At 39.5% G+C, this 25,682-nt stretch overlaps 2 protein-coding genes across 6 annotated transcripts in view; both read right to left on the bottom strand.

Moving 5' to 3' along the window:
* Positions 1–110: 110 nt before the first annotated feature.
* On the bottom strand, positions 111–1,549 carry MRPS16 (mitochondrial ribosomal protein S16). Of its 2 annotated transcripts, none has more exons than XM_040485373.1 (3): positions 1,261–1,549; positions 564–824; positions 111–364 (listed from the first exon to the last, which is right to left on the bottom strand). In XM_040485373.1, exons 1-3 carry the CDS (start codon positions 1,532–1,534, stop codon positions 231–233), a joined length of 669 nt encoding a protein of 222 aa, XP_040341307.1. In that variant the 5' UTR covers positions 1,535–1,549; the 3' UTR covers positions 111–230. The 2 variants fall into 2 exon arrangements, with proteins under 2 accessions (XP_040341307.1, XP_040341308.1); XM_040485374.1 differs by having other exon boundaries at positions 1,292–1,417.
* A 1,039-nt stretch (positions 1,550–2,588) lies between these two features.
* CFAP70 (cilia and flagella associated protein 70) overlaps positions 2,589–25,682 on the bottom strand; it is a 113,253-nt gene continuing 90,159 nt past the window's right edge. For all 4 annotated transcript variants that reach the window (XM_040485375.1, XM_040485376.1, XM_040485378.1 and 1 more), the window contains 6 exons: positions 23,648–23,800; positions 22,960–23,121; positions 21,212–21,301; positions 16,911–17,012; positions 4,598–4,645; positions 2,589–2,898 (listed from right to left, as the gene is read on the bottom strand). In XM_040485375.1, the coding sequence (XP_040341309.1) occupies positions 2,818–2,898; positions 4,598–4,645; positions 16,911–17,012; positions 21,212–21,301; positions 22,960–23,121; positions 23,648–23,800 (636 nt within the window). In that variant the 3' untranslated portion in view covers positions 2,589–2,817. The remainder of the gene's footprint in view (positions 2,899–4,597; positions 4,646–16,910; positions 17,013–21,211; positions 21,302–22,959; positions 23,122–23,647; positions 23,801–25,682) is intronic.

Consider the following 25,682-nt stretch of genomic DNA (forward strand, 5'->3'; position numbering starts at 1 on the left):
ACGGTCTTTCTCCCAGATGAAGGCTGAAAAATCGAATTAGTACCTAGACCCAGATTTATGTCAGAAAGAACAAATCTCTCCCTGAGCCCTGCTCAGGCCAGGCCAGAACATGGGTGACTTGGAAAACTCCATTTATTGACCTCCAAAGCTAATAAAACTAAGTGCTCTGCACAGGTGTTTTAAGAGAACTTTGACCTTATTCCCAATGCTCTGCTCAAGCTCAGCTGAAGTCAGCTCGTTTTTGTTTCTGTAGCTTCTGTGTCTGTTTTCTGAGATGCTAAGAGGACTTCACGTGCTCGTTTCCTTCGCAGCCTCTCAGCATTTGTGATCATCATGGGATGCAGAGGGAAGAAGCCAGAGAGACCTAAAAAAAACAGGATTTTCACTCATTATAACGTGGAAAAAGGAGTCTCCACATTCAAAATGACAATTAGAACACAACTTCAGCTCTCACTCCAGTCCTGATCAGCCTGAGGTAATGAAAGTCATTCTTAACTACTATCATCCTGAAACTGACTTCAATTTAAAGTCCCCTCAATGAAGTAAGGCTAGAGCTAGGTTACCCAGAAGCTTCTCCACAGGCTTAGAGAGGTGAGCCCCACAGCCAATCCAATGCCGGATCCGGTCCAGGTTGAGAGCAACGATTTTCTCTCCATGACTGTTGGGCAATGGATCATAGGAGCCCAGCTGCTCCACGAAACGGCCATCCCTAGGGCACTTGTTGTGAGCAGCCACAATGCGGTAGAACGGCCGGTTGGTACAGCCACTCAAGGCAAGGCGGATGGTTAAGTGGCCTCCATGGTAGGCCTTGCAGAGGACAGTAGCTATAGAGAAATAAATGGTTAAGACACAAGAACTGAGTACACAAAATGGACAAAATGAGTTAGATAAACAAGCCCCTTCCTCAACTGTGGTATCTTTACATCCAACCAATTATTGTCAATCTGGTTTAAATATTATATTCTTTGTGAAACTCCTCTCATGCTCTTCAACGAGAAGTGACTATCTCCTCGTCCCTCAATCCACTCAACACCAGCCTGCCATTTAATAGCTCTGCAACCACGACGGAGCCTCAGCTACCTCATCTATAAACAAAACGCCATTTGTCTCATAGGTTTTCAGCAAAGATTAAGGAAGAAAAAACTGAGGAGAGAGCTAAACGTAAGGTTGTGTGGCTGTTTCAGGTTGGGGTGGCCTCCAACTCGCCCTGGAGAGAGCTGTTTCATTCCTCTGGTCCCATATGCCACCCCCGCCCCATACGCCAACGAGCTCCGCCCGGAAGCTCACTCACTGAGCTGGACCATGGTGCAGCCGGCGTGCGCCGCGACTTAGGGCGCCAGGTGCCGCGCCTCGCAGCGCCCCGCTGTCCGCACTGATCAGCGCTACGGCTTGGGAAGGGCGAAGGACGAACACCGGAGTCCACACTGCCGAACCTGGGGCGTGACCTGTCCGTGACCCAAGCCCTAGAGCCCTGGTGGCGGAAGCAGGATCCACTCGCCCCGCCTCTTCCGCTTTTCGCTCCTACCCTTCCCATAAGGCAACGTCGCGAACCCTAATGTACCTTAAACTGCTGCAAAAAAGGCGCGCTGCAGTTGCGTGTAGGGGGGGTGGTAGTGCGAGCCGAGCTGAGTGACAGTGGGTTCCTGCTAGAGTGAGGAATATTGGGAGAATCCAGGGGAGCGGCCAGGAGAATTGCTAAAGTGCTCTTGAATACATCCTTCCAGGGAACGTGTTTTGGGCACCTGTTTAGAGCCAAAGCCACTGCTGAGAAGGCCTAGCTGAAAGGGCGCTGTCCCTGCCCCTAGGAAGCTCATAGTCACGTGGGGGAGACGCTGAGCCCACACCAGAGTTGCTAAAGGTGGTCAGTATACAGTCCTGGGGCAGCGGAGGAGGAGGCGAACCCGATACTTCCTTGGTGCCTCAGGAAGATTTCATAAAGGAAGTAGCGTTAGAGTCGAGGCTATAGAAGAACAATAAATGAATGTGGAGTTTATTTTATCTTTCTATGTTTATTAATATGCCTTTCACTTTCCCTCCTATTCCTCCACCTCCCTCCTCTGCACCTTCTTTAAAAAAAATAAGAGAAAGGAGTCTTTATTTCTGGTTTTGCTATGCAGTGATCTAGAAGAAAAGGAGTGAAGGATGGTTCCTTTGTCATCTCTAACCCTAGAATAATGGCCTCAGTTGTGAGTTTTCCATCTATTATAGAGTAATGGACTCTTCTTGGAGCCCTTGTGATTTAGATCCATAAAGATACCCGGGATTAGAGGTAATGAGCAAAGACCTCTCTGTTCAGCTCTGTTCACCATTGAATCCAAAGGGTCTGGTCACAACTAATGTGTTTGTCCTAATACAGTGACCCAGCATTGCATTCTTACTTTAGGCCCACTTTAGAAATTGATACCTTAATTCTCAAGTTCCAGGAAGTAAACCAGGCCAGAGACTTTAGCAGTTGACGTCCTAAAGGAGTGATCTGATAAGCTTTTACCAGAAACCTTAATAATGAACCCACTATACCTTAATTATAGAAATAATTATGTTCTTACATATACCTCAGTATACCTTAATTAACTCCAGAACCACACTGATGAATTTTTAATCTCTTCCATTTTTTATTGTCATCTAGTTTACTGTCATTTGTAAAACATCCCAGGGAGGGCTATCCAGTAAGATAGCCCATGGAAATAAATGAACGAGTTTCTGTTCATGGTGTTGTCCATTCCCAGGCCTCATGTGATGAAATATCCAGGGTTTAATTTCTCTGGGAAGGAAAGAAGCTCAGAGTCCCATACAGAATAGTCTTCAGCTGGAAGTATGTCAGAAAGATGGATTTCCAAAGCCAACTGCCTCCTGTACCATGTGGATCTCTGCAAGTAGAGTCTCATCTTTCAATTTCAGCTGCGTAAGAAGATGGAAGGGAAGGAGACATGTCATACCTGATATATCTTTGTGGAAACCCCTCATTTACAGGGCCACAGTTAAAGAATATAGTTCCTTGGCATGAAATTGGCTCTTCCCGTATTCCCTATTTCATGGTAGCTCCATTAAAAGACCTCAGAACATTGTGCTTACATGGACACATTCACTTTATGAAAATTCAAGTAGTATAAACATTTGCAATTTGTGTATTTTTTTGTAAAATAACTTTAATAAAGTTTACTTTTAAAAGAGTTCACATCATCACCCAATCTATCTTGACTATAATATTCCAATTTGGCAAGTGACAGGAATCAAAGATACTAGATTTAATTTTAGACTCTAGATGTGTAGTAAAGATGTCTAGTGGCTACTAAATACCCACTCTCCTTTCTTACTAACAAAATCTTCACTTCTTTTCAGGGCAGGAATTCAGCTAGCTAAAAATCTCCATTCCCTTCTTCCCTTAGATCTAGGGGTAGTCTTACGACAAATTGTGGCTAATGAAATGTCAGCTAAAGTCACTGCTGCTTTTTTCCCCCCCAAAAGGAGATACTTTTCTCTGGAAATGATTTTCTTTACCATCAAATTCTATGTACTTGTGAAACATCTTTATTTTTTTAATCTGAGTGTAGTTGACGTACAATGTTACATTAGTTTCAGGTGTAGAACACAGTGATTCTACAAGTCTATACATTACACTAAGTATAGCTAATAAGTATAGCTACCATCTGTCCCACACACTATTACAATACCATTGACCATATTCCCTATGCTATATCTTTTATCCCCATAAAGTCATTGCTTCATAATGGAGGTGAAATAGCTAGCATGTTTTCTTTGTTCTTTCCTCCCTTTTGTTCTTTATTGTGCCTGAAACATGTATGTGGTGGCCTGAGCTACAGTGGCTGCCTTGCAACAATGAAGGATGGGAACTGCATGCTGTGACTGAAGCAAAGAGATAGAGTTTAGGTCTTTGATGACATTGTGGAGCTGGGATCCCAGCCCTGGGCTTTTCATTAGATAAGAAAAATAAAACTCCCAATTTTTTTAAGCCACTATCTTTCGAGTCAAATTATCTGTAATTCATAATTAATAGAATACAATGGAGGTTGGCAAACTACTGCTCATGAGCCAAATCCGGCTGGCTGCCTGTTTTTGTAAGTAAAACTTTTATCTGAAACACAACCATGCCCATTTGTTAATGTATTGTCTATGGCTCCTTTTGCACTACGAGGGAAGAGCAGTAGATGCAATAGAGACAGTTTGGCCCACAAAGCCTAAAATATAAATAATCTTGCCCTTTACAGAAAGTGTGCTGATCTGTGGACTAGACCAACACCTTCAGTCTACACACGAGGAAAATGAAGCCCAGAGAGGTTAACACAGTAAAGTTAGTGGCAAAACTAGGACCATAACTCAGGTCTCCTGACTCCCAGGCCATCTGTCTTTCCATTAAACCAAATTCTATAAAGAGGTAGAAAAAAGGTCCCCCATAGTAATATATGGGTCATTCCAATATATGGGTTATTCCAAACCCAGCAGCAAATGGCAAAGATAGTAAGAAGAGCCTCTAGAAAAATATTCACATCATGAAATGTTGTAAAGTCTTGAATTAAGGCAGCATCTTCCTCCCAGTTTTCCAACCTCAGTACAAGCAGCAGAGGCACCTGCATCATACCTTCATTGTGTACTTGTAGGCCTGCTCAGCTTCCAGTTCCCGTCCAGCCTGAAAAAGAGAGCAGCAGCCGGTGATGATGACATATCATAAACATTACGGTAAGAAAGTACAGTGCCACAAACATTTCTACCAAAACATAGGATTACCCTCTGGATTCAAAGGGGGAACAAAAACGAAAGGTGATATCAAAAAGCAGATATCCTTGTATATATATGTGTTGCAAATGTATACACACATGTACGCGCGCGCGCACACACACACACACACGAGATATATGAATATTCCTTCTTCATTTTAAAAATCTTAAAAATAACTTGGCCTCTCATTTTTTTCCCCCTGAAAACACCATGAGTCATTTGTTTCTCTCAGGATTGAAGCCATTCTGTTAACAATAGCTAAAACTTACATAATGCTTACTTTGTGATTCATACTGTTTTAATTGTCTATATTGTTTTAAGTGCTTTACACACTTTCATTCCTAGTCCTCAAAGTAATTCTAGGAAAAAAACTGCTATTATTTATAATTCCATGTTCACAGATAGAAATACCTAGGCATAGAGAGGATAAATAAATGCCCAGGGTTACGAAGCTAGTAAGTGGAGGATCCAGGTGTTAAAACAATGCAGTTTGGCTCCAGAGTCCCAAGGTTTTAACTATTGCACTTTATCCTGTCTCTATGCATTAGAAAAAAGCAAATACTGGAATTGCTTCCATGCATATCTGGATATGAGATGAGGACACCTAACTATTCCTCCCAGTTATTTTTTGCATGAAGCACATCTAGGTATTAAATGAGAATAATATGAATTCACTATTATACTTAACAAGTTTGTGCATAACAAATTAGAGTATACAATGTCACTTGGGAAATACATAAATATGAAATACATGCATAATACCTAGTATTAAATAAATATGAAAACTACAGAATGTTCAGGCTAGAAGGAAACTTAGAAAGTATCTAGTCCAAATTCCTGATCAGTGCCAGTTCATGATAAATTTTTACTAGTTCACAAAACTTTCACTATTTAAGAGACTTTCCTAGGGGTGTCTGGGTGGCTTGGTCGGTTGAACACCTGACTTCACCTCAGGTCATGATCTCATGGTTCGTGGGTTCAAGCCCCACATCAGGCTCTGTGCTGACAGCTCAGAGCCTGGGGCCTGCTTCGGATTTGGTGTCTCACTCTTTCTCTGCCCCTCCCCTGCTCATGCTCTGTCTCTCTCTGTCTCTCAAAAATACATAAACGTTAAAAAATTTTTTAATTATTAAAAAAATAAAAATAGGGGCGCCTGGGTGGCTCAGTCGGTTGAGCGTCCAACTTCAGCTCAGGTCACGATCTCGCGATCCGTGAGTTCGAGCCCCGCGTCGGGCTTTGGGCTGATGGCTCAGAGCCTGGAGCCTGCTTCGGATTCTGTGTCTCCCTCTCTCTCTGCCCCTCCCCCGTTCATGCTCTGTCTCTCTCTGTCTCAAAAATAAATAAACGTTAAAAAAAATAAAAAAATAAAAATAAAGGACTTTCCTATAATATATACACTTCAAAGACATCCCCACCTGAAGTTCACTGAATTCCAGGGACATTTTCTAACACATCTTCCTTTCCTGTCACTATTACCTTTGTTTCATTTCTGCTGGGATCCAAATGATGTGAGGATCCAGAACAGCCAAAACAATTTTGAAAAGAGTGACATTTTTTGTTTGTTTGCTGTTATGGAAAATGCTGTAATAAACATCCTTGTACATGTCTTCTGGTATTTTTCTTAGGAATATCTAGATATAAAATTGCTAAGTTATAGGTAAGAATTTGGGTAAATAATGCCATATTGCACTTCAAAGTAGTTATCAATTTATATCAACAATTCTGAAAGTCCTTATCAATGTTGATATCAGACTAATTTTCCCCTGTTTAATGGGTGTGAATTTCTGTCACAATGTCATTTTAAATTGCATTTTCATGATTACAAGTGAGGCAAACTTCTTATCATAAATTTATTGACTTTTACAATTTCCACTTCAGCAAATTGTATATTCCTATCCTGTGACCATTTTTCAATCAGATTGTTTGTATGTTTTTTTCTTATTGTAGGGCATATTACATATTTATATAAAAGCTATATTATATAATTACATAAACTGTAATGAGTTATAAATTCTGCAAGTATTAAAGTCCTTAAGCTTTATTTTTGTGTCTTTTGTTATGCATGAGTTTCTATTTTAAAATTGTTAATTTAGGGGTGCCGGGGGAGCTCAGTCCCTTAAGGACTGACTCTTGGTTTCAGCTCAGGACATGATCTCCCCGTTTCATGAGTTCGTGCCCTGCGTCAGGCTCTGCGCTAGTGTGCAGAGCCTGCTTGGAATTCTTTCTCTCCCTCTCTCCCTGCCCCTCCCCTACCTGTGCTGTCTTTTTTTTTTTTTTTTTTTTTCCAACGTTTATTTATTTTTGGGACAGAGAGAGACAGAGCATGAATGGGGGAGGGGCAGAGAGAGAGGGAGACACAGAATGGGAAACAGGCTCCAGGCTCTGAGCCATCAGCCCAGAGCCCGACGCGGGGCTCGAACTCCCGGACCGCGAGATCGTGACCTGGCTGAAGTCGGACGCTTAACCGACTGCGCCACCCAGGCGCCCCAGCCTGTGCTGTCTTTGTCTCTTTCAAAATAAATAAACTTTAAAAAAAAGGTTGCTAATTTTATTTTTGGTATTTTATTTTTGGCTAGTGCATTTACAGTCATAAGAAAATTTGCACACCCCGAGGCTATAGAGGTATTCTCTATATTTTCTCCAAAGCAATCCAAAGTTTTAAGATTTAGGCCTTTAAACCAGTTGGAAGTATGTATGCATCCACGTGCATGTTTGGTGTGAGGTAAGGAACTAATTTTCTTCACATGGATAGCCAGTTGCTCCATCTGTATTTATTGAATAGTCCATTTGTTCCTCATTTTGGGGGGCTATACAATCTTTAAAATTGGCTTTATTGAAGTATAATTTACATACCATAAAATTCACTGATTTTAAGGTTCAATTGTGCAACCATCACCACCACAATCCAGTTTTAGATGATTTCTATCACTCCCAAAAAGCTTACTAACCTGAGTCCAATATTTGTATAGAGGTTTTTTTTTTCCTTTTTAGTCTGAGAGTATATATTTCAAATAATTTTTCAAAAGTATCTTTAAAAATTTTTTAAAAACATTTTAATTTATTTTTGTGAGATAGAGAGACAGAGCACGAGCAGGGGAGGGGTAGAGAGAGAGGGAGACACCAAATCCGAAGCAGGCTCCAGGCTCTGAGCTGTCAGCACAGAGCCCAATGTGGGGCTCGAACCCATGAACTGTGAGATCATGACCTGAGCCAACGTCAGATGCTTAACTGACTGGGCCACCCAGGTGTCCCCCAAAGTATCTTGAGTTAGTTTTCTTTTTCCCACCTTCAGTGCTGTTATTCATGGGAAGTAGTTTTGTTGTTATTATTATGATATGAATTATACAATCTCCCTGTTTCTTGTTGAATTTCTTAAAAAAATGAAACATTAACATGGTTCCAAAAGTTAGATATGTACAAAAAGTATAATCAGAGTGTCACCCACTCATTGCCTCCCTTGTACTCTATGTCTGCCCATGTCCTAAAGGACCCACTCTCATTAATCTGGTTTTTCCTTCCTGTGCTTTTTTTGCACAAATGAGCCAACCTGTAAATGAATTCTTCTTTTTCCCTCCTTTTTATACAAAAGATGGTATAAAATCTTGCACTTTAGTTTTTTCACTAAACACTATATCATGGAAATCACTCCACTTCAGTTCATAGAGATCTTCTCCATTATTTTTTTCAGTAGCTTAGTACTCCATTATGTGGATATACCATAGTTTATTCAAATATTCTCCTATGTATGTTGTTTCCAATATTTTGCAATTGCAATAACACTGTAATAAACATCTTGTGCTTGTGTAGTTTTTAGTTGTTGGAGGAAGAGTTTCAGGGAAAATTCCTAGGAAACCCCATTATTTTTAAAAACCATCTAATTGGGGCGCCTGGGTGGCTCAGTCGGTTAAACGTCCGACCTCAGCTCAGGTCACGATCTCGCGGTTCGTGAGTTTGAGCCCCGCTTCGGGCTCTGGGCATGGCTCAGAGCCTGGAGCCTGCTTCCGATTCTGTGTCTCCTTATCTCTCTGCCCCTCCCCCGTTCATACTCTGTCTCTCTCTGTCTCAAAAATAAATAAACGTTTAAAAAAAATTTTTTTAAACCATCTAATTAAAACCTAAGTTTCCACATATATGTGGGTCTACTTCTGTCTAGCAGTTATGTTCCACTTACCTATTCCTACCCTAATATAACTCAGTTTTAATTATCAGAGCTTCACAATAAGTCTTAATATTTGGTACAAAAGTCTTCACCTCTTATTATCCTGTCCATATTGTCACTATGATTTTTTGGCCTTTATTGGGCAAGTGAATTTTAGGGTTACTTGATCAAGTTCCTAAAAAAAAAAAAAAAAAACACCTGTTATTATTTTTATTGGAGTATTAAAATTAGACATGTGGGAATATTTTCAACTTTATGTTCTTAAAACCTCCTGTCCATGAACATAGATAGTATCCTTATTAGATCTTCTTTTATGTCCTTCAGTAAAGTTTTACACTTTCATCCATAAGATCTTGAGTGAGATTTTTAAAGTTAGACTTTCAAATTGATTGTTGCTAATGATCTTTGATTTTGATGATATTGATTTTTATATTAATATTTTTTCCAGCAACTTTGCAAATCTACTTCTTTGTGTTAATCTTTATTGAACAGATAATACATATACATAAGTAAAAATCAAAAGGATATAATCAGATATATAGTAAAAGGTCTTGCTTCCACCCTGACCCTATCCACTCTGTTCCCAACTCCTTCCCCCAACAATAACCACCATTCTTTGTTTTTTGTCTACTCTTTCAGTAGTGAAACTTTTTATTCATCTTTCAGTTTGTAGATTCCCTTTTAATCCTTTTCCCCCAATTTCTTTTATGAGTATGTGTGTTGTTGGCATGGTGGAACTTCCAGTACACAAGGATATCTCAGAGATATTGCAGGTTTTATTCCAGACAAGTGCAATAAAGTGAATATCACAATAAAGCGATGTCCCCTAGTACATATACAAGTTATGCTTACACTATACTGTAGTCTATTAAGTGAGAAATAATAGCATCATGTTTTTAAAAACAATGTAAATCTCTTAATTAAAAAATATTTTATTGCTGGGGTGCCTGGGTGGCTTAGTCAGTTAAGGCGTCTGACCCTTAATTTTGGCTCAGGCCAAATCTCACAGTTCATGAGCTTGAGCCCTGCATCAGGCTGTATGCTGACAGTGCTGAGCCTGCTTGGGATTCTTTCTCTCTTTCTCTCTCTCTGTCCCTCCCCTGTGCACTCTTTTTGTCTCAAAAACAAAAAATTAATAAACATATAAAAAATACTTTATTGCTAAAAAATGTTAACCATCATCTGAGCTTTCAGGGAGTTGTAATCTTTTTGCTGGTAGGGGTCTTGCCTTGATATTTAAGGGTTCTAATGGATCAAGGTGAAGGTTAATGAAGGTAGGGGTAGCTGTGGCAATTTCTTTAAGACAATGATGAAGTTTGCCACATCAATTGACTCTTCTTTCCATGAATGATTTCTCTGTAGTATGCAATTCTGTTTGACAGCATTTTACCCACAGTACAACTTCTTCCAACATTGGAATCAATCCTCTCAAACCCTGCCACTGCTTTATCAGCTAACTTTATGTAATATTCTAAACCTTCTGTCAACCACTTTCACAACATCTACACCAGGAAGTTTCCATCTTAAGAAATCATTTCCTTTGCTCATTTATAAGGAGCAACTCCTCATTTGTGAAAGTTTTTTTCACGAGATTACAACAATGTAATCGCATCTTCAGGTGCCACTTCTAATTCTAGTTCTCTTGCTATTTCTACCATATCTGCATTTACTTCCTCCAAGGTAGACTTGAACCCCTCAAAATCATCCATGAGGCCCGTGGTCAACTTCCAAATTCCTGTAAACGTTGATATTTTGACTTCTTCACATGAATCACTAATGTTCTTAATGAAATCTAGAATGATGAATCCTGGATTCCAGATGGTTTTCAATTTACTTTGCCCAGATCCATCAGAGGATCTGATTCTTATCTGGAGTCTATTTCCAAGCACATGCAGGTTACTGGCAGAATTCAGTTCTTTGTACTTGTAGGATGGAGGTCCCCATTTCCTTGCTGGCTGTGAGCAGTTGGCATTTTAGCTTCTAGAGGCCATCCACATTCCTTGATATGTGGTCCCTCTCTATTTTCAAGCCAGCAATTGTGCATTGAATCTTTCTTGTGCTTTGAATTCCTCTGACTTCCCTATTTGTCCCCAGCCAGAAAATAACTCCCTGCTTTTAAAAGATTCACCTGAATGGTACAGGTCCACCTGGATAATCTCTGTACATATCTGCAAAATCCTTTGGGGGTTGGTAGTAGCTTTCCTTCTGGTTTTGTCCTGAGTTTCTCTTCTAGCACTTTCCTTTGCCCCAAATCTCCAGTCAGGCCTCATCTTGAGTCTCTTCAACTAGAACTTCACTAAGGAGACCTTTAAACCTGACAAACCATTGTTTCAATGAACAAATCAAAGCACACCTGGTAGAAGGTCCAAACACTCCACCACTAAAATCAAGGAGGAGCTTTGCAGAGGACTGACAAGTGGGATAGAGCAACCAAAATGCAACAACAGAGTGCACACAACACACTCCAAAAACACTTCCTAAAATTCCAGTCCCTGGACAGTGTTTGAGCCCTTTTTAATACAGTAGTACTTGCACATGCAGAACACATAAGAAGCTACTAAAACATGTAAAAGACAAAAGCCTACCAAAATGATGAAACAGAAGAATTCTCCTCAAAAGAAAATCCAGAAAGACATGACAGCCAGAGAATTGCTCAAAACAGATATAAACAATATATCTGAACAAGAATTTAGAATAACAGTCATAAGACTAATATCTGGGCTTGAAAAAAGTATAGAAGACAGCAATCTAGTGCTGTAGAGATCAGAGACCTAAGAAATAGTCACACTGAATTAAGAAATGCTATAAATCAGATGCAATATAAGCTAGACACAGTGACAGCAAGGATGGAAGAAGCAGAGGAGAAAATAGGTGAAATAGAAGATAAAATTATGAAAAATGATGAAGCTGAAAATAAGAGGGAAAGGAAATTACTAGATCATGAGGGGAGAATTGGAGAGCTAAGTGATTCCATGAAATGAAATAATATCCGTATCATAGGAGTTCCGGAAGAAGAGGAGCAAGAGGAAAGGGAAGAAGGTTTATGTGCACAAATTATAGCTGAGAAGTTCCCCAAGAAACAGGCATCCAACTCCAAAAGGCACAAAGAACTCCCTTCAAAATCAACAAAAATAGGTCAACACCATGACATATCATAGTGAAACTGGCAAACTACAAACATACGGAGAGAATTCTGAAAGCAGCTAGGGACAAATGGGCCTTAACCTACAAGGGTAGACACATAAGGGTAGTAGCAGGCCTGTCCACTGAAACTTGGCAGGCCAGAAGCGAGTGGCAGGAAATATTCAATGTGCTGAATAGGTATACTATGCAGCCAAGAATCCTTTTCCAGCAAGGCTGTCTTCAGAATAGAAGAGATAAAGACTTTCCCAGACAAAAAAAAAAAAAACCTAAATGAGCTCATGACCATAAACCAGCCCTGCAAGAGTAGCAGGGCTACTCTTTGTAGCAAAGACTACAAAGGACCAGAGACATCACTACAAACATGAAACCTACAGATAACACACTGGCACTAAATCCATATCTTTCATTAATCCCTCTGAATGTACGTGGACTAAGTGCCCAATCAAAAGACATAGGGTGTGGGGAATAAATTTAAGAATTCTCTGAGCTTTCACCAAGGAGTTAACAAGGCTTAGGATGAAAAGCCGCCTCAGGGTGAAAATGCTCAGTGTAGAACAAAGCATCAAGCAGAAAGTTGCTTCCACAGGATGAAAGTGAGAACAGGTAGAGGCTGAAAGCCCCTGAAGCAGGGTGAAAGCACCCAGAGCTAATTAGCAAGAAAAAATGCCTTGTTAACCCTGAGATAGCATGCTCTATCTGTCTTAGCCCCTAGAAAAGTTAAGATACATAGACATGGTGCTTGTTGCCTGCAGTAAACAGCCATCTGCTCGGCGCCAGGATTTTGATTTGTCTTGATCCTAACCCCTAACACCACATACCTTCTAACCCCCTTTCTCTCACACACGAGTTAATGATCACTGTTTTATTGTCTCTTTCTGCATGTCCATCACGTATGTAAGCCTTATGATCCTAATAAATATGGAGAAAGGACCCTTATTCAGGGCTCTCGTTTCCTCCTGGACATTAGCCTCTCTTGTATAAAATTCTACATCCATCCTCTTGCTTGACAAGAGAGAACACCAGACTCAAAGTCTGCAACAATAGGATATCAGAATGGATAAAAAAAGCTAGATCCATCTATATGCTGTCTACAAGAGACTCATTTTAGACCTGAGGACACCTGCACATTGAAAGTGAGGGGATGGAGAACCATCTATCATGCTAATGGATGTCAAGAGAAAGGCAGAGTAGCCATACTTATATCAGACAAACTAGATTTTAAAATAAAGACTGTAACAAGAGATGCATAAGGGAATTATATAATAATTAAGGCTCTACCCATCAAGAAGAGCTAACAATTGTAAATGTTCATGTCCCCAATGTGGAAGTATCCAAAGATGTAAATCAATTAATCACAAGCATAAACAAATGTATAGATAATAATACCATAATTGTAGGGGACTTTAATACTCAGAGCAACGGACAGATAATTTAGGCAGAAAATCAATAAGGAAAGAAAGGCTCTGACTGACACACTGGACCAGGTGGACTTAACAGATATATTCAGAACATTTTATTCAAAAGCAGCAGCTGGGGCGCCTGGGTGGCGTAGTCGGTTAAGCGTCAGACTTCAGCCAGGTCACGATCTCGCGCTCCGTGAGTTCGAGCCCCGCGTCGGGCTCTGGGCTGATGGCTCAGAGCCTGGAGCCTGTTTCCGATTCTGTGTCTCCCTCTCTCTCTGCCCCTCCCCCGTTCATGCTCTGTCTCTCTCTGTCCCAAAAATAAATAAACGCTGAAAAAAAAATTTTTTAAAAAAAGCAGCAGCATACACATTCTTCTCGAGTGCACATGGAACATTCTCCAAAATAGATCACATACTGGATCACAAAACAGCCCTCAACAAGTATAAAAGATTGAGATCATACCATGAATATTTTCAGATCACAACACTATGAAACTTGTAATCAACCACAAGAAAAAATCTGGAAAGCCCCCAAATACACGGAGGTTAAAGAACATCATACTAAAGAACAAATGCGTCAACCAGGAAATTAAAAAAGAAATTAAAAAATATATGGAAACAAATGAAAATGAGAACACAGAAGTCCAAACCCTTTGGGATGCAGCAAAAGCAGTCTTAAGAGGAAAATACGTCGCAATTCAGGACTATTTCAAGAAGCAAGAAAGGTCCCAAATATACAACCTAACCTTCCACCTAAAGGAGCTAGAAAGGCAGCAGCAAAGAAAGCATATCTGCAAAATCCCTTGACAGCAGTACCTATATTAGTATTTGATGGAATAATCTTGTGGGGAGGGTCATCTTTAGAACTCTACCCACCACAAGAAATTGTCATGTGATTTTCTCTTAGACCTATGAATTAATTACATGTATGAGTTTAAATGTATCTATGTCTTCTGGCATAAGTTTTAATTGTTTACATATAATTTCACTAGTAGTGTGATCTATATGCATTTGTTGAATCTCTCTTTGTGGTCTAGCATATGGTCAACTTTTAAGAACAACTCATCTGTACTTGCAAAGAATATGTATTCTCTAATTATTAAGCACAGAGTTCTATATTGGTGTTTGAGGTCAACCTTTTTTTTTTTTTTTAATTCAAATCTTACATATCCTCAATTTTTTTCCTATTTGACCTAGCAGTTTCTACAAGATGTGTATTAAAATTTTCCATTTTGGCCCTTTTAATTTAAAGATAAAGAAATTGAGGTCCAGCAACTTTTTTTTAATTTAAATTTGTTTAATGTTTATTTTTTGAGAGAGAGAGAGGGAGAGAGAGCACAAGCAGGGTAGGGGAAGAGAGAGAAGGAGACACAGAATCCCAAGCAGGCTCCAAGCTCTGAGCTGTCAGCACGGAGCCTGACATGGGGCTTGAACTCATGAGCTGCAAGATCATGACCTGAGCCGAAGTTGGTCACTTACCTGACTGAGCCACCCAGGTGCCCCGAAGTCCAGCAACTTTAAGTGACTTGCCCAGGTTCCCATGGTTAGTTGTGGCAGAGTTGGGGAAGAACTCAGGTATCTCCCATATTGACATTCAAGACATTTATTCCAAAAAGAAAAACCAGTAATTTTAATTTTGTTTATTTCTCTTATAATCACAATACTCCCTGTCAGTTTGAGGTCATATTGGCCATTGGAAAACAAAGCGCCATTCTTATTATTCCCCATTTGATCTTAGACTGCTGAGCAAATTATTTAATTATAGGAGAGTTATTTTCTATAGGTAAAGTAGCTATCACAACTCCCATAATACGCCCTTCCTAATCTCCCATATATGTCAAGGATAAGCACCTTCAGCCAGAAGTTTGACAGGAAGGCATGTTTCAGAAAGTCTAGTAGAGCATGTCCTTCACTGACCTTTGGCCTTGTTTACATTCTGATACAAGAGCACTCCCATTTTAAAAATGTATTTATTTATTTAAAAAAATTTTTTTAATGTTTATTTTTTAGAGAGAGAGAGACAGAGTGCAAGCAGGGAAGGAGAAGAGAGAGAGGGAGACACAGAATATGAAGCAGGCTCCAGGCTCTGAGCTGTCAGCACAGAGCCCGATGTGGGGCTTGAAGTCACGAACCACAAGATCATGACCTGAGCCAAAATCGGCCACTTAACTAATTGAGCCACCCAGGCGCCCGTCAATGTATTTATTCTTTTGAAAAGCAAACTACTTTGATGAAAAGCAAACTCAGGAGTGAAGTCGTTAAATATAACTAAACACCTTTTAAATATAAATAACATATATTTACTGATTAGTATCAGGTAAATGTCTAGACTATCCCAAATTCTTATCTCAGAGAAAAAAAATGAGAGACAACTGCAAAGAAGACGCTTTGTAGTTACCAGACAATGGACTCTCTGGGAAAAATTGCTCTAGTGTGTCAGAGATTTCTGTTGAATAATCTATTTGTGTTTTTTGGTAATGCATTTGTGTTTGCACCTTTATCATTAGCCTTTATTTTTTTAAATGTTTGTTTATTTATTTATTTATTTATTTATTTATTTATTTTGAGAGAGAGAGTGAGCAGGGTAGGGGCAGAGAGAGAGAGAGAGAGAGAGAGAGAGAGAATCCTAAGCAGGCTCTTTGCTGTCAGTGCAGAGCCCAACATGGGGCTCCGTCTCACAAACCATGAGATAATGACCTGAGCAGAAATCAAGAGGTGGACACTTAACCAACTAAGCCACCCAGGCATCCTCATCAGCCTTTATTTTTATCAGTAGATTCTTATATAGCTTTTCTGGGTCATACACAACTAACAAAGGGGGAGATGAGAGAGGATATGGAGGAATTTTTTTATAGATTCATGGTTTGAATGACTATACAAGGAATGCATACCAATGTCCCAGGCTTGAGAGCTCAGGCAGGCCAAGAGGCATCAAGGAGGCAGCAGGAGAATGGCCACCACCCCCTAGTATCATCTGCCATCCCACTGTACCATCAGTCACTGCCCTCACACAGCTCCCCATTCAGCATTCCTAATCCCAACCCTAGGCCAGACTCTGATCACTATATCCTTCATCTTGAGGAAAGGGATGCACAGAGCTGGGCTGGTTAGTACACCCTGCCCAGGGACTGCAGAGCAGCTTAAAAGTAACACAGAGAGACCACCCAACCCATAACACTGGATGACAATCAGTCCTGGCCCACCCCACTCCTGCTCACCTATGACCAACAAGCCCAAGTGACTTGCTCTCAGTTTCCATACAAACACACCTGAGTATATGACTTTTAAGCACATTCCAAGTAGCAGCTTCTCAGACTTGGCCTCTCCTTTCTCATAAGTATAATCACCAAATCAGAAACTCACTAAATCTCAACTATCATGCATTAATGGCCACCTACCTATCTCTTGCTTTACTTAGTTCCTCACCTCATTGCCCTAAAAGGGCACTGTGTAAGGCTAATAAACACTCACTTTTAGGCTGACCAGAGCCAAATATGCCCATACTTCAGCATTGTGGTTGTTCAATGCATTGGCTTCAGAGAGAGCATCTTCAGCTTCCGAAAGCTCCTCCAGCTTGACAGAAAAAAGAAAAGTATGAGTTAAGTCAAAGAAGTTTTCCCTTAAGCCAGCTGGAGTTAGTGTAGTTGAAAACATTATGTTCAAATAACATTGGTGTGTGTGACCTATACAAACAGTTTTCAATTTTTTAATTTTTAGCAGAACTCTTTCTTCAAACAAAATCTTATGTGGTAGCCCAACCTGTTAAAAGCAGAACTGCTCTGATTAAAAATCCAGGTAGAGCAAACTGGAGTCCTGCCTGCTAGGCTCTCAACTTACACCCCTCTCTTCCTCCTTTCCTCTACAGCAGTCCCATCAGGGCCTCCCTGAACCATGGAGCTTCAGGTGCCAAGATTGGAAAACCAGAAGTATTCACTATTGTGTGTGCATCATTCAGTGATTTTCCAATACACAGTAGGCTGTCAGATACATTTGTGGTTTCTTCCTTTACATCATGCACCCCTTTCTTAAGGTTAAAGTCCCATTAGCCTGCCAAAATACTATTGCTCAGACAGCTTCCTTTCCCCTAATATTAGTTATTGACAGCACAGTCTTGAGGAATCAATACAATATTCAGACTCTAAAATTCTCCCTGAGCTCTGGACACATGGGTATCATTGCTGCTTCCTAAAAGTAAGTTTGCTTTGTAAAATCTTCCAAAAGGTCACCTGAGAAAGAAATAAGTCACTCTTCTCCCTAGTAAAATAGCTCTTCTTTTTTTCTGTTTTAGAAAAGAAAAGTATGGGTTTCCAGGCCCAAGACAATATGAAGAATGACTTTTAAGCAATGCCCAGACTTTGGTCCACACCTTAAATGTCTCTAAAATATTGAATCAATATTCAATCAATGTATTGATTCATTATTCAACCAACATTATTCAATCAATTATACTTGCTAATGATTTATTCAGTATACCAGGTACTGTGAATAAAAAGATAACATACAAGCTTTACCCTCAAAGGGTTCACTGACAGATATGTAAAGAAATAAATAAAACAAAATGAAAACCCAAACACATAAATAGTTCCAATACAGAATAAACATTTCTGTAATAAAAGCATATATATGATCTAGTGGAGGGAAATAGGAAAATGGGAATATTTCTGCACTGAAATTAAAGGGCAGCTCTAAAGTGAATCTTGAAGAATAAAAAGGAGTTTGTTAGCTGTACAAGGTGAAGAAAGGCATTCCAGGTGAAAGCAATATCATATGCAAAGGCATGGAGGCACAAGAGAGTGTGGTGTGGTCAGGAAACTCTTAAGTATTCTTGTGTGTCTGGAGAAAAGAGAGAGATTAGGGAAAAGACAGTAAGCAAATGAAACTAAAGTGTTAGGTGAGACCAGATCATATGTATTCATTCAAAGGAATGTAAATTTTATTCTGAAATAAGGATAGCCATTGAATGGTTTAAGTAGGGGAGTAACATAGTATTTCCAGATTTTAAAGACCACTTTGATAACAATGTGGGAGATGAATTGAAGGAAGACAGATTACCCTAGAAGATGAGGGATGAGGCTTGAATTAGAGCTGTAAAAATAGGGATGAGAGGAGACAACAGACTTAAGAGACATTTAGGAGATAAAATCAATAGGATATTTGGTGCCTAGTTAAAAGTAATAGGAGAAGTAGACTAGGACAGCTTTTTTAACATTTATTTATTTTTGAGACAGAGAGAGACAGAGCATGAACGGGGGAGGGTCAGAGAGAGGGAGACACAGAATCCGAAACAGGCTCCAGGCTCTGAGCTTTCAGCACAGAGCCTGACGCGGGGCTCAAACCCACAGACCGTGAGATCATGACCTGAGCCGAAGTCCGCCGCTTAACCGACTGAGCCACCCAGGCGCCCCTAGGACAGCTTTTAAGTTTCTGGCTTGGTTGATTGGGTTCATTACAGTCCCATTCATGAAGACATGGAATACAGGAGAAGGGGTAGGCTTTCAGAATATGAGAATCCTTCAGAGATAGGTTATATTTCAGTTATGCACATTTTGAGGTGTATTTTACACTGTTTAAAGGTCAGAACTTGAAAAGTGTTATGCAGGGGCGCCTGGGTGGCGCAGTCGGTTAGGCGTCCGACTTCAGCCAGGTCACGATCTCGCGGTCCGTGAGTTCGAGCCCCGCGTCGGGCTCTGGGCTGGTGGCTCAGAGTCTGGAGCCTGTTTCCCATTCTGTGTCTCCCTCTCTCTCTGCCCCCTCCCTGTTCATGCTCTGTCTCTCTCTGTCCCAAAAATAAATAAACGTTGAAAAAAAATTAAAAAAAAAAAAGAAAAGTGTTATGCATTAAAGGTTTATAATTCATTGGGGCACAAGTGGTAGTTAAGGCCACTGGGATAGATGTTATTTCTTAGGGAATAAATATGGTGACAGAAAAAGAGGGCTGACTATAGAACTCCGAGTGGGGGTGGGGGGACCCAACAATTATGGTGGCTAAAAAAACTAGGAGCTGGCAAAAAAAAAAAAAAAAAAAAAAAAAAAGGCTGAAAAAGAGATACCAGAGAGGAAGGCATGGAACTGGAAGGATGTAAATGAAGTATTATGGAAACCTAGGGAGGAGAGGGCTTCAGGAAGAAGGCACTCAATGGAGTTAAGCTTCAGAGAGACTTAACCTAAGTGTCTGTGGCATCTGGCAATTAGGATGTTATCAGGAACTTCTGTCAGAAGGGTCAGTAAGTTGGTAAAGGTAAAGTGGTAAAGTGGTAAGCCTAATTGCAATGAAGTGAAATGTAAATGGGACCTGGGATATGAACAGATAATTCACAAGTAAAGAAATACACACATCACATGATTTCAACCTCATTCATGATGAAAATGCAAATTAAGATACCTATCAAATTGGCAAATGATATTACCCACTTTCAATGAGGTAACAGTGAAATGTACTCTCATACCTTCTGGCAGAGTATAAATCAGTACATACCCTTTCTAGGGGCACATTGATACTGTAATTTAAAGACTTTTAAAATCTTCTACATTCTTTAAGGATGGATCTTAAGGAAATAATCAGAATTAAGCATAGAGATTTATGTCCAAGAACGTTTATCTCAGCTTCATTTATAATAGTATAATTGTAGAAACTAACATGTCCAATAATGAGTGATCAGATAAACTACGGTATGTCCACACATAGGTATAGTATGACTAAAACGCTGGTAGGGAGTAGGGATTACTTAAACATCTTAGTGGCATGGCTTAATCCAAGGTGTTTTCTTTAGTTTCTGGTCAGTAAGACAAATTACATGGTCACTTCATTTATGCATCCAAACAAGGGGACACCAAGAAGTCATCAGAAATCGTGTTATAGACTCTTTGGTGATGTGAGAAGATATCAATGCTATACTGTTTAAGTAGAAAAAAAAGATTACAAAGCAGTAAATATATTATTTACAATTTTATACATTAAAATTACTTTCATATATGTATAAAAAAGACTGCAGTAAAATGCATTCAAATGTTGACAGTGCTTATCACTGAATGGTTGGATTACGGATGCTTTTATGTTTTCTTCACATTTTGTATCTTCTAAATGTTCCATAATGAATATATATTACCTTCATGCTCAAAAAAACAGCAATAAGGAAGAGGAGACAGGAAACACAGACAATTCATTTGGTTGTTATCACTGTGGTTAAATAAGAAGGGGGAAAGTATGGGGAAAGAGTTGAGAAGGGAAGGATAAAATAAAAAGAAAAAAATAAGAGAGTAAGTTATTAGGAGAAAATGAGAGGGTTAGAATCAAGAATACATTGAAGAAATTAGACATGAATAGCAGGATGCATGCCTCTTTCAAATATTGTAAGAAAAAAAAGGAAAGGGTGACTGGAGAGTTTTTAGGGGTCGTGGAGTAAAAAATCTACCAGAAGCTGTAGCATCTCCTCCTGAATACAGAAGGGCCATAGAGCTTAATAAGAATCAATCAATTTCTTTAATTTAATTGAGTAGATTCTTCATTTGTCATATCACTTTCCCCTTACAGATAACATCATAAAATTAAGAGTTTCTGTACCAAATAACATGAAATTTTTTATTATATAACTTCCTGGTTCCGGTTTTTGTGCGAGTTTTTAAAGAATTTTTTTCTTATAGTACAGATTGTTTAGTTTACTGAACACCTTTGAAAAGTAAATCTTCCCACCATCATTAAATGTCCAGGGTGCTTAGAAGACCAAGGAATCAAGGTCAACTGTATTCACAGTCTTGAGCCTTCACCCTCTTACCCGATAACAGGCGATTCCCAGTCCTAGCCAGGTAAGGCACGAAGGTGATCTCTTACAGGCTTGCAGGTAGGTTTTCTTTGCCTTTTCATACTGTAGAAAGAAAGCGCCCCTAAGCTATTGTTCTTCTGGAAGTTTCAAATGTTGTATTGCTAAGTTAGTCATGGGGCATCTGTAGTTGTACCAAAGACCAATCTAAGTTAAAGGAACCCTTAAATTGTTTTTTTTGTTTGTTTGTTTGTTTAGAGAAGTTTTAGGTTCACAGCAAAATTGAGAGGAAGGTACAGAGATTTCTCATATACATCCTGCTGCTGCATATGCATAGCCTCTCCCATTATCAACATGCCCCATCAGAGTGGTACCGTTGTTACAACTGATGAAACTATGCTAATACATCTTCATCACCTAAAGCCCATGGTTTACCTTAAGGTTTGCATTTGATGTTATACATTCCATAGGTTTGGACAAATGTATAATGACATGTATCCATTATTAGAGTATTTTCACTGTCCTAAAAATCCTCTGTGCTCCATCTATTCATCACTTCCCTTCCCCAACCCAATCACTGATTTCTTTACTATCTCCATAGTTTTGTCTTTTCCAGAATGTCATACAGTTGGAATCATACAATATGTACCCTTCTCAGATTGGCTTCTTTCACTTAGTAATATCTATTTAAGCTTCCTTTATGTTTCTTCATGGTTTGCTAGCTTATCTCTTTTTAGCACTGAGTGATACAGGAAACATTAAGAAAAACTAAAAAAAATTTTTCAAAAGAAGTAGATTATTTCTTGTCTTGTATCTCCAATGTGAGAGATGCAACTATAGGTAAGCCTCAGCAAATAGCCTAAGAATTGCTTGCCTAGGGAAATTGCTTGCCTTGACTACATAAGTCAGAAGCTCTATTCAGATGCAGCTTGCAATGATGTCAGAAAGGAAAGTTTCTTTCAGGGAAGTACACTGCAATGGGATAGTGATTTTTCTCTCTCAAGCCTCTGTGAGCCATCATACTTACATTATAATGCATTGTAATTTCTTGTTGCTCTTGTTTTATTTTATATAGAAAGAAAATTGGGTGTTCTGGAGGGAGAAATGGAATGAAGTCAAAACAAAAACAGAATCAAAAGGACTTTGGCAAAATATTGATAATTGTTAACATGGGATGGTTAGCCCATGTTGGTTCATTCTACTATTCTATTTTATATGTATTTGAAATTTTCCATAACAGAAAGTTTCTTTTAGAAGGTCTTGGGGTGGTTCCTAAAATATGGACAGTAATTACTAAAGAGTCAGGTCAGACTGTCCTGTGGAATGGGGCTAGCTACCCTCAGCCAAATAAACTATAAACCTCTGTGCTGAGGAAGAAGTTTGGAGAAGGTCTTTTGATATTTTCCATTAATAAAGTCAAGCTAAGAATGTTTTTACTACTGCTAATAAAAGGAAGTTTGCTTAAATAGTAACTACAATAACGTTTATTGTATAAATGTATACATTTATGATACAGCTTTTTAGTATCATAGTGGTTAAAACCACAGACTGTAGTATTGGACTGCCTGGGTTTGAATCCTGATTCTATTAATTACTAGTTTATCTAATGTTGGTCAAGTCACTTTACTTTTGGATGTAAAAGTATCATTATTATATGAGTATGTGTAGTCCACACAGATGAATGCTAATGCTTGAACTGTAGTCAGGTCTCAGACCATAACCTGATTTATTTACATGGTTACTCCCCATCCTGTATCCCTCACCTCTTTCTCTTCCAGATAGATGTGTCCCAGTCGCAGGAAGATGAAGTGCATCTCAGAAGCATCCACTACAAAACTAATGGTTCGCTCATAGCATGCCTTGGCCTCAGCATGATTTCCACTTAAAAAATAGAGATGGCCCTTCATGCCCCAGACATTAGGGTTCTGAGAAAGTAAAGAACAAGTGGTACCTGGGATGAGGTGGTATTTATAAATACATTAATGATCTTTGTTTAACATTTAAAATTAGATTAAGTCCTTTTTTCCTTTTCCTAATAGCATTCAATTAGAAAGAGGGCCATTCAGTTGCACTGGGAGATATTTTTCTAGGTCTGCCCTCTCATTTCTTTCTTGCATTCTTCAAAACCATTTTGTCTTTGGGGTAAATATTAAGAAAAACATTCAAATATAACCAAGACAATGTTCACAATGAGAAAACAGAAGAAGTCCAGAAGACTTGAAATAGATCAACTATCTGCTAAAGAGCTATCCTTACCCTTTTCTCTGCCTTTTGCAAAACTCATAACTGCTTGAGAAAAACAATGGAAGGAAATACATGAGTTTAGTGATAGTTGATGACCTCTAACTCTGGTAACTAGAAATCTACCCATCACTTGGCATCACCACCTCTAAGAAGGCTGCTTGCCCCTCTTCTAAACTAAACTCAAGAGATTCTAGCAAAAGCTATTACCAGGTAGTCCATCTGGGCTGCTTGTTGAAGGTATTCCTCTGCCTTGGCAAAGTCCTTCTTGAGAAGGTGTGTCTGGGCCAGCACCAAGTAATACTCACAGCTGGGGCCTCCTTGAGGGCATAACAGCTCATGTGCAAGCACTCTGTGCACATACTACAAGGAAAAATTAGATTATAAGGAATATGTAAATGGCTGCATTGTTCAGTTCTATAGCTCTTGCAGTTGAATATTATGTCCCTGAAAACAACTAATAAGAAACATATTATAGAATGAAATGATTATCAGCTTCAAAAATTAGAGTGAATTATAAAGATTCAGCACATCATGGTTCCATTACCAGCTACTCACATAGTCACAAAATATTGACATTCTGGTCTTGTTGGTCATTGTACTATATAAGTTTTAGCCTGTATTTGTTATGTTGCAGACAAAAGCACTTCATCAATCACTTCATTTATACATGAGGTAACATTTTCAGGCAGCTGTAATTACTAAGGAAACTTATGGTAAAGCAAAACCCCTCTTCTAAAGTTCTAGACTTGGGATCTTGGAAAAGTAAATGTCCGTTTCTGGCAAACTCTCATTTATGTTTGCCAGTTTTATACTTTGGGCTTTTCTTTGTTTTTAATACTATACGAAGCTTGCAAATTTGACAAAGTCAGATGTGCCTGCTCAGCAGAGGGGAAGCCCTTCTTTTCTTCTCCCTCTGTTCTCATCTTAGCCTATAATATAGAAACTTCCACTAACACTTATACCTTCTTAGGAAAATAGTGGGAGGAGGCTCTGTAGCTGTTCCCTCTACCTGCATTTCTGGCTCTTTGCCATGGGGTGATAGTGACTTATTTAATCCGAGAGACAGAAAGTCTGTTTCTCTACTAAGAAAGGTTAATGTGTTAAAAGTTCTTGTTTGACGTGGCCCACTCCAAGCCAGGTCATAATTCTTTCCCTTTCTTGAGCTTGCTCATCCTCAAGTGGAACATGCACTCTGCAGGATCAGAGCCACTCTCCTGGCTCCCGGATCTTTCTGACTCCTTGCTTCATGGATATATTTCTTGTTTCCCATGTGGTAGGAAGACCTCACAGAATGTTCTTCTCTGGGAGAAGGGGTAATTCTCCAGTAATTCTACCTGTCAGGTAAGTCAAATGTGAGACCAGTCACATCTCCAGCCCATTTTTTTCAATATATGAAATTTATTGTCAAAATGGTTTCCATACAACACCCAGTGCTCATCCCAAAAGGTGCCCTCCTCAATACCCATCACCCACCCTCCCCTCCCTCCCACCCCCCATCAACCCTCAGTTTGTTCTCAGTTTTTAAGAGTCTCTCATGCTTTGGCTCTCTCCCACTCTAACCTCTTTTTTTTTTCCTTCCCCTCCCCCATGGGTTTCTGTCAAGTTTCTCAGGATCCACATAAGAATAAAACCATATGGTATCTGTCTTTCTCTGTATGGCTTATTTCACTTAGCATCACACTCTCCAGTTCCATCCACGTTGCTACCAAGGGCCATATTTCATTCTTTCTCATTGCCACGTAGTACTCCATTGTGTATATAAACCACAATTTCTTTATCCATTCATCAGTTGATGGACATTTAGGCTCTTTCCATAATTTGGCTATTGTTGAGAGTGCTGCTATGAACATTGGGGTACAAGTGCCCCTATGCATCAGTACTCCTGTATCCCTTGGGTAAATTCCTAGCAGTGCTATTGCTGGGTCATAGGGTAGGTCTATTTTTAATTTTCTGAGGAACCTCCACACTGCTTTCCAGAGTGGCTGCACCAATTTGCATTCCCACCAACAGTGCAAGAGGGTTCCCGTTTCTCCACATCCTCGCCAGCATCTATAGTCTCCTGATTTGTTCATTTTGGCCACTCTGACTGGCGTGAGGTGATATCTGAGTGTGGTTTTGATTTGTATTTCCCTGATAAGGAGCGACGCTGAACATCTTTTCATGTGCCTGTTGGCCATCCGGATGTCTTCTTTAGAGAAGTGTCTATTCATGTTTTCTGCCCATTTCTTCACTGGGTTATTTG

Source organism: Herpailurus yagouaroundi, unplaced genomic scaffold (genome assembly GCF_014898765.1).
Source record: "Herpailurus yagouaroundi ecotype Mexico unplaced genomic scaffold, PumYag 163, whole genome shotgun sequence".
In the NCBI taxonomy this organism is placed as follows: domain Eukaryota; kingdom Metazoa; phylum Chordata; class Mammalia; order Carnivora; family Felidae; genus Herpailurus; species Herpailurus yagouaroundi.

What these genes read in the sequence shown, in the direction of transcription:
- MRPS16 (XM_040485373.1), bottom strand. Translation starts at nt 1,534, where the DNA reads ATGGGAAGGGTAGGAGCGAAAAGCGGAAGAGGCGGGGCGAGTGGATCC. An exon ending in TCCGGGCGGAGCTCGTTGGC is followed by an intron (nt 825 to 1,260) that starts GTATGGGGCGGG and finishes ATTTCTCTATAG; the next exon opens with CTACTGTCCTCTGCAAGGCC. An exon ending in GCCTGTGGAGAAGCTTCTGG is followed by an intron (nt 365 to 563) that starts GTAACCTAGCTC and finishes TGTTTTTTTTAG; the next exon opens with GTCTCTCTGGCTTCTTCCCT.